Source organism: Phascolarctos cinereus, unplaced genomic scaffold (assembly GCF_003287225.1).
Source record: "Phascolarctos cinereus isolate Bilbo 61053 unplaced genomic scaffold, phaCin_HiC Scaffold_9;HRSCAF=440, whole genome shotgun sequence".
In the NCBI taxonomy this organism is placed as follows: Eukaryota; Metazoa; Chordata; class Mammalia; order Diprotodontia; family Phascolarctidae; genus Phascolarctos; species Phascolarctos cinereus.
This window is the reverse complement of record NW_027556402.1, coordinates 32,783,331-32,792,554: the sequence shown is the minus strand read 5'-3', so window position 1 is coordinate 32,792,554 and position 9,224 is coordinate 32,783,331. Positions and strand designations below refer to the sequence as shown.

Below are 9,224 nucleotides of genomic sequence, written 5' to 3'. Positions count from 1 at the left end.
TAAAAACTATATAATAATAATAGCTATATAATCTGTAAACCATATAAGTACTACTCATCATTTTCAAAGTCACTCTGCTTTCTGTGCTTCCTTCTACATTTTCTTTTATTCTCTACTGTGAACTTTTTATATTGCACTCCTCCTCACCTCCCCAACCAGGGTTTTAATGAAGGAAGTGCTTTACAAACCGTAAAATTGAATTGCATATAGCTTTTAAGGATTGCCATTCTTTTGTTTTTGTTTTGTTTTTTGAAGGATTGTCATTCTTAAGTAATTAAAACACTTTCTTCTTATTGTAACACCTAAAAAACCAAGTCACACAAAGCAAAGGTATGTGTGTTTTATCTGAGAACTGAAGAGTTTAGGTCATATTATTCCTTACTCATGGCATCTTTAATTGATTTGTAGAAATGCCTCACTCTATTTTCACTTCTGTTGTAGGAGACTGGGTTAAATGATAGGAAGAAGTGAGACGGGATAAGGATAGAAAAATATGCACAGAGCCTTCCAATGAACTGATAATATAACCTTAAAGTAAATTTAACAATGATCCAAATTATTCATTGTCACCTGCACAGATCAAAATTATGTGCAAACTTTATAGACAAGAAACATCATAAAAAGGCAAATACATGCGTGTGGATAAGTACTTCTATAGAACCTGTTGTTACTGAGTCTTTTTCATTTGTATCTGACTCTTCATGATTCCATTTGGGGTTTTCTTGGCAAAGATATGGGAGTGGTTTGCCATTTCCTTCTCTAACTCATTTTTTACAGACAAAGAAACTGAGGTAAACAGGATTAAGTGATTTTCCTAGTCATACAGCTTGTAAATGTCTGAAGCCTGATTTGAACTCAGGAAGATGTCTTCCCAACTCCTGGCCTGGCACTCTATCCACTGTGTCACCTATCTGCCCTTTATAGAGCCTACTATGAGCAAAGCACTTGACAAATATTATCAAATTTGATTCTTACAACAACCCTTAGGGGTAGGTGCTATTATCCCCATTTTACAGTTGAGGAAACTGAGGCAAACAGAGGTTAAGTGACCTGCCCAGGGTTACATGGCTTCTAAGTCTCAGGCTGGAATTGAACTCAGGTCTATCTGACTTCAGGCCCAGTACTCTATTCAATATGCCAACTGCCCTATTGTGACGTTCAGGTTGAAGGAGATGTTAGGAAAACCCTGAGAACTGATTGGACTAAGATTTTGAATTTGTTTTTGAAAAGGACACCAGTGGAGCTCATCTTAATGCCGTTTTCTTGTAAAAAAACAAACTATCATTGTAATATCTGAAAGAGGTTAAAGGTGGAACATATACTTTGTTAATCCATAAACTCACAAATTATTGGAATGCTCGTGTTCAGAGTACAATTGATACCATTTACAATGTTAAGAAAATGATGGGGGGGACATGATTGGCTGTGGTCCTTTGCTCTCAGAGGACCAAAATGACATCACCATGTTAGAGTCAAGTTACAGTGTGTCTGACTATGGCCAGTCAGACCAATATGAGCTTGGAATGTTCTACCCAACGTTGGGCACAAATAGTCCATGGGAACACTTGGGGTGGATTCTCTAAATTTGCACATCCTTCATTTTTTTGGAGCTACTTCAGTTCTTCTTTGCTGCGCCTTCTCTGATGGGAGCACACCATATTGGCTGGTCCTGTGCCAAATGTCTCCCATGTCACACAATCAATTCCAAAGTTCTTGAGAGTGTCTTTGTACTGATTCTTCCGATCATGGCAGTGGGGGGGGGCTTACTTGGCAACTATGTACCTCAAAACAAGGTCACCATATAATATTCAGAAGTCATTTGTCTATTATTGTCATTCTTTACTTACAGGGTAAGACACAATCCCTAGAAAGACAAACAGCTAGAAAATTAAAAATATAGGATGCTTTATTGTCAAAAATAGACAAACTTCAATTTCCTTTAACAGGAATATTAATTTAGAACCTCCATGAACTGTTGCCATCTTGTTACCCAGAAAGACAGAAGTGAAACCAGCAGCTGTTAATGGAATACAAACTCCCCATCCATTCCGAGGAAGTCCTGACAAAAGGAACTCTTGACCCATCATACACAGGGAGGTCTAGAACTCGTTAAGCCACAAGCAATAACAGATCTCTAGCACAAGTTCTATTGCAATGGTCTAATTCCCAGACACTACAGATTGGATTTGGTGAATCTTGCCTAACCCCAAAGGAACTAGTTACAATTTATGGCAGCTGTGAGATGAGATAATGGCTCAAAGCCATTTTTTGAGTAACACTAGAACCCCTGCCTCAGGTGTGATTGATGTCAGTTATTTCAGTTATGTCCAACTCTTCGTGACCCCATTTGGTGTTTTCTTGGCAAAGATCCTGGAGTGGTTTGCCATTTCCTTCTCCAGCTCATTTTACATATGAGGAAACTTGGGCAAACAAGGTTAGATGACTTGCCCAGCGTCCCACAGCTAGTAAATGTCTGAGGCCAAATTTGAACTCAGATCTTCCTGATTCCAGGTCTAGGGCTCCATCCACTGCTCCACCTAGCTGTCCTAAATCTGTTGTGCAAAAGTGGATGAATGAGCTCTTGTTATCTCAACTTGCAAAATCACCTGAAGGCTTTGAACACTGAATACAACTGAAAATTGTTGTACTAAGACTGAAGTTCTCGACCAACAGTGGGGGAAAACTGGTTAATGATCCTTCATTCTCAAAGAAGATCAATGATTAGGTTACTAATGAATGATGGAGGACAGAGTTGGCCTAGAGTTCAGGCCATGGGACAATTAAAAACAAAAAGATTGAGGTATTTTCCTGAGTTATCCAAACTCTTGCTAACATTCATGATGCTAAAATAAACCAAATCTCCATAACCAATGGTGACTTCATGTGCATATGCTGAGCCCAATAATTCAAATAGTAGCCGATCAGCAGTTGTTGTCCAGTTATTCCTTGAGAGGCTCGTGGGAGCAAGGAGGGAAGTGCTCAGAAACAATTCTTCCAGTTTTCATGTAGAGAGATAGGGAAGGTCAGAGCAAGGTGAGAAGATGATCTGGGATTAAGCCCAAGAAATATTGAAATGAAACTAAATAGCAAATCCCATCAAATAATTCTTTGAGCCAAGGAGAAGGATGGAGGATGAAATCTAATGGTGTGGAAAAGGCTTGGTAAGTTAGATGTCCACTGAGAGATATTGGATCAGACAATGCCTTCCTGAAACTGGATTTCTGAAATCCAATCCAGGACCATTATAGCCACAGACACCCAGTTTGGTATTATGGTTTGGTTGTCTGGGCTCTAACAAGAGCTGAACATAGGATCACAAATCTTACAGTAAATGGGACCATGGAGGGTATCTAGTCCAACCCCTTCATTGCTTTAGGGGAGCGAGCATGGTGTAGCAGATAAAGCACTGGATTCGGACTCAGAAGAGACCTGAGTTCAAATCCTGCCTCAGACACTTATTAGCTATGTGCCCCTAGGCAAGCCTCTTAACCTCTCTACCTCTCAATTTCCTCATCTTTAAAATGATGGTGTTAGACTTGATGGACTCTAAGGTCTCTTCCCACTTTAAAGCTATGACTCTTCATTTTATAGATGAGGAAACTGAGGCCTCCGAGCTTAAAGTCATTTGCCCAAGGTTGAGTAGTTATAAGGATTATTTATAGGCAGGATTGGAACCCAGGGTCAGTGTTTTTTCTACCATTATCATGCTGCTGCTCCATTTTATCTATCACCTCTCCGCAATTCAAAAGATAATATGCAATATAGAACCTTTAAAAATGGAGCATGTGCCTTACAAATGAAGCTGAGTAAAACTGTGATAAATTTGTTGAAATTATAATGCAAGATCATTCCCCCCTCCAAGCCTTCAAAGGTGAAGGGGAAATGGGAAGAGTAAAGGCAGAGCCACGCTGTCTCTGTAACATTCCTAATCAGCTCTTTCCAAGAGTCAGTGTTAAGCTAAGCTCCGAGACCTAAATTCTACCTGATGGGATAAGAACCCTTCAACCCAAGGTAGGAACATTGGTTTTCTGAGCTTTCAGAAGTTTTCATACTGGCTGAGCTTCGTTTAATAAGGTTATAAAGTTGTAAGGATTATTGTGGAGAATTTTTAAAGTGCCATTATGAAGAGTAAACTAAGTAAAATGTCATTCATACTGTCAACAAGTTAAGCTCCAGGACTGACTGGTTGGATGTAACTAATTCATTATTTACTGAGTAGCCTGCCTGCTTCTGAAAGGATGGGCCAGAGTGAATATGGCTTCACAAATGAAAGGCTCACTGAGTCGCCTCCCGCTCCATCCCATTGTTTGGTGGCTGTGGTCTTAATCAGTGGAGAGCGTCTACTCCCTTGGGGATGTTTTGGGCAGGCCACAAGATTAATGCTTTGGAGCAAAACACTTGAGGCTGTGCTGAATAAGGAACACACATGTCAGATGGGCTAAATTTGGGGTTTCTTGATGAGGCCAGTCAAGCTACAAGGGACATCAAACCAAACAGTGGCACAATCTATTATAAGTCAGCAAGCGAAATTTTTCTAGCACTCTTCAATGACTGTTCCAATCAGTGAGTAAAGTTTCCTTTTAACAAGCCTAAATCCTGGGCTGAGAATCAGAGTTCTCCTAAAACCAGATGTGAAACGAGCTTTACTGAAGAAAAAGTCCCTGAAACTAGACCACGAACAGTTGTCCTGCTTAAACACTAGTGTAAGCTCAAAGGTAGGTACCACACTAGCATCACACACAATCTTATCAAGCTTCTTACATACATTTTCAATTTCCAAGTTTACATGGATAATGCAACCTCGAAGACCACAGGGCTCAGAAGAAGACAGGCGCAATACATCTTGAGCTATTCTCTTGGTCAGTTTCTCAGGGACGAGAACCTTGGAGCAGCCAAGTTTGGTCTGCTTGGATTTGGACAGGGAATTCTCCAGCATTTTAGCCAGGCTCTGGCAAGTCGTCTCTTCAAATACCACCTCATTGAGGTTGGGTTCCGGCACAACATAATCCCAGTAGTCAAAATCTATAGGAAAGACAAGTTACAGATGAGAGGGGGAAAAAAAGGAAAAACCCAAGCATAGGAAAAAACCACCACCAACAAACCATGGTACAGAGAAATATCAATTATTTAAAAAAAAACCATAACATTTATTTCTGAAAGTCAGGAGACTTGTTCCAGTTCTACCACTAACTGAATATGTTACTTTGAAAGTGAAACTCAGTTTTCTCATTTTGCAGATGCCAGACTTACTGGCAAGTCACTTGAACCACTCAGTGCCCTGGGCAAGTATCTGTAAATTATATCAGTAAAGAGTTCCCTACATCAATGAAATCACAAGTCTGAACTGGAAAAAAAAATAAGAGGAAACTACACTAAGTGAAATTTCTAAGATCTCTTCTAGTTTGCAAGTATGATTCTATTGGTTTATAAATTCAGAATTTTAGCTATAGTGCTTAAGTGTATTGTTAGCTTATTTATTTCAGTGCTTCTAGAATTTGTGATGTTTCATGCATCTTGGTCCACTATCCACTAAGGCACATCACAATCTCCTCGAAGACATTAATTAAATTTTCCATTAGCTACTGTGGATTAAAAAAAATCATTTGATAAAACTGTCTTCTGGTTGAGAGGCTCTCCAAGCTGTGAATGACAGATATTGGCCATTGCTTGGTAAGACCTGCTAGAGATTATGCTCAGCTTGCATGGGCTTTGAGAATTCAAGGTCACAACTACCCGAGCCAAGAAGTGTCAGTAGGACTTCAATGGAAAATTAATTTTAAGCTATTATATTATTATGGCTCTTGAGTTAGAGCTAGAGTCAGGAAGACCTGGGTTTAAATCCTACTTCTGAAAATGATTGAGGCTGGGCAAACCACGGGCAACTCTAACCTATGAGTATGTTGCAATCTGCCTCCCATAGATTGGGAGAGTTGCTTGAACACACACACACACACACACACACACACACACACACATACAGAAAGAAAAAAAATTAAAAAAGCAAATCCCTGTGCTAAGTTTTATTAATCATATTAAATGTGGAATAAAAAAACCCCTATCAGGCAATGTATCAAATATATCTAGCTCTAAGAAAGTCTTCATTTTAGTGGCCGATAGATTAGCTGAATTTATACCATCCCCTGTTAAAAAAACCCTGCTTTGTGAGAGGTTTTTCATAATTATCTGGCAAGTTTCCCCTAGCCAGACAAAACAAGCCAGTCCAGGAAAACAAAATTAAGTTTGCAGAAAACTGATACTTTGCATTGGTCATCTGCTTCCTAAAGTAATCCTACTAGTTGGCACCTCTCCACCCACACCACAGGCTGATTGCACACTTGAGGACTGCCCTGTCAATCTCTATTGCCATACAGTTTATTTCTCCTCTATACACTAATGAATTTTTCCATAACTAATATCATGGGATTATTTAGTCTCTCTTCATTTCTCTTAAAGAAAACAACACAAAGAAAACGTATGTTAGTTTTCCTTTGGACTCAGTTCATGAATTGCTGCTACAAATTCAGAATTAATACCAAATAAATCTGTTACCACTTATCTGGACCTGTAAAAAAAATACCCACTGTAATTTCAGGCCTACACGGCTCTTACAGAGCCTTTCAAGTCACCCAGGCCAGTAGCAGCCTCAGTAAGTATTCCCGTCAAATAGACCTTGGGATATTTTATTTTTTGGTTCAATCCGGCAGGGCTAGGATGGATGGGATCGCCTCCCCATTCAAAGGAGAGATACTTGAGATGATGACGTCACCGAGAACGTAAACTTGCATCCTGATTGGCCCATCCCGCTCTGTCCTCCCCGAGAGATTAACTGAGGAGCCGCTGAAAAGCTCACCACTTAGACTTCCAGGCGGAAAGCCACGGTCTATCAACTCTGAAACGCTGGACGAATTTTTACTGCTTAAGCTGCTGGTCGCAACCATGGTGAACCGCACTGTGGCTCCTGCAGTGCGGGGGGGAGCAGCCTTCGGGGCCCACTGAAGAGACAAAAAAAAAAAAAAAGACAAGTGAACTAAGCGGGGTGGGGGGCAAAGAGCCACTCACAAACGACAGTACTTACTTCCCAAAGGAGAGAGGCCCTCACCTCCCTTCTCCCCCGTTCCCCAGTCCGGCTCCCAAGTAAGTCTAATGGCCTAGAAGCAGAGAAGCCAACTGCAGGAAACCCTATCAATGAAATTCGAAGCAAAGCTTGTCTGTTACTCTGCCGAGAGCAGGGGCTGCACGTCGAAACCTCACCGGCCCATAGATTTAAAGCTTGAAGGTCACCTAGTCCAACTCTCCTCATTTTAAAGACGAGGGCACCGAGAGCCAGGGCAGTTGGAGGGACTTGCCCAAGGTGACCCAGGTAGGCAGGCACTCGAATCCAGGTCCTCTCCCAACTGTACTGCTGTGAGCACTAACTCCCCCCGTGGGTCCTTTGGAGACACTGGGTCTATTCTAAAGATTACCTCTCTAGAGCAGAAAGAGACCTTTGAGGCCATCTGGTCTACTCCTCCCTCCAGTTTTACAGAAGGGGAAACTGATGCCCAGAGAAATTGAACAATATAGCCAAGGTCACACAGGTGATAAATTACAGTCAGGATTCGCCCATGTCCTCCTGGCTCCAGACTCAGCACTCTGCACAGCGCCACGCTGCAACAGCGTTGCCCAAGTCTCTGTGGGCCATAGGGTCTCCTCTTACCTGCCTTGACTTTACAGAAGTGCACGCTGGCGTACACGAGATGCCCGGAGCTCAGCAGGGATACGGCAATTTAAATATACAGAAAAGAAAAGAAAAGAAAAGCCCTCCTCAAGCGAACCCCTTTTAAAGCACTCTTTCTCTGGGCGGGGGGCAATAGGGTACTGCCCTGCAGGCACCCAGCAGTAGTCACCAGCGCCCCCCGCCCTCAACGCACCCCTGCACCGACCCACAGGGTCCCGGGACTTCTTGTATATACTGCTCGCCACCGCCCCCCAACCCCGGCCCCGCCCACCTGCCTCGGGCCCCTGCCCCGCCCTTCTCTCCGCCCCCTCTCTCCTGGGTGTCCAAACTCAAAAGGACGCGGCTCTGGGGAGGCGGATGGGGAATCCGATCCGGTCTGAGATGCACCTGCAGTTTACTGGGTGGGCTTGAGTGCGTGCTGCCTAAAGTCCCCAGGAAAGGCTGGACAGATCCTCTTGCCCCATGTTTTTTCTCTAGGTCCTCGCGTCTTGCTATACCCTCCCCCAGTCTTTCCTCCCCTCCCCCAGTCTTTCCTCCCCACCCCCCAAGTCTTTTCTCCCCCCTCCCTCCACCCCACCGTGGGACAGCGGGAATGGCCTGTGGTTTTTGCCCGCCTGACCCGAGGGTTAAGAGGGACCGGCCACTTTTTCTTTTGACATTTCTCTTCCAACTGTTTCAAAGATTTCCTGCGGGCAGTTTATGCAACCGATTTTGCGGGCCCCGAAGTAGCCAGCTTAACCCTCCTCCGCCAGATACAGTTTCTTGCCAGATTCTGCACCCCCGCTTGCCCCAAATCATTTCCTGCCTGCCGTTTCCCCCGGGGTTTTGTAGTGGCGCTGCTCTGGGGCGGGGGGAGGACGAAGCCCAGGCAATACAGCAGCAAATTTTAGAATACACAAATCTAAATTTCTCTCTCTCTCTCTCTCTCTCTCTCTCTCTCTCTCTCTCTCTCTCTCTCTCTCTCTCTCTCTCAAGCCTGGTCAACCGGGGCAAGTCGGGGAACTGGAGCATATTAAATGAGCGAAGTATTTCCAAGAAGCTTAACAAACCCATTAGCGAGATTTTAGCAGTCTGTCGGACTCCCGACTGGCTCAAGAGCTAGCCAGGTGAAATGGGTCATCCCTAGAGAAGAGTTCCATCCCAGCCTGCAGGGCCCCTGGAAGGTTACTTGCAGTCGCTCTGGGCTGCGGGATTGCAAAATGGGTCTCAGAAAACTTGACTTCCCTGTGGCTAGTAATGTGAATAGGTCACAGATGTGGATCTCGGATGTCATCTAACCTAACCTCCATCTTGCAGAGGAGGAAACTGAGGCCCAGAGGGGAACTTGCCAAAGTCACACATGTAGTAAGCAGCAGTTTAATGAGGGCAGACGGATAGCCATACACATTGGCAGGGACAAGCATTCAAGCAAAAATTCAATCGTTTTTGAGATTTGCTTAAAGCCTCTGTTCTCTCCTTGGTAGTTTCAGTGGGTGGGGTCCAGTGCAGAGCAAGCAAGCAAGCGCGG

General features: G+C 43.5%; 1 protein-coding gene across 1 annotated transcript; it reads right to left on the bottom strand.

Moving 5' to 3' along the window:
- Positions 1-1,888: 1,888 nt before the first annotated feature.
- Positions 1,889-7,939, bottom strand: DDIT4L (DNA damage inducible transcript 4 like). Its single transcript, XM_020988288.2, has 3 exons — positions 7,697-7,939; positions 6,851-6,992; positions 1,889-5,022 (listed from the first exon to the last, which is right to left on the bottom strand). The coding sequence occupies exons 2-3, from the start codon at positions 6,936-6,938 to the stop codon at positions 4,535-4,537; spliced, it is 576 nt and encodes a 191-aa protein (XP_020843947.1). The 5' UTR covers positions 6,939-6,992; positions 7,697-7,939; the 3' UTR covers positions 1,889-4,534.
- Between the last annotated feature and the right edge of the window lie 1,285 nt (positions 7,940-9,224).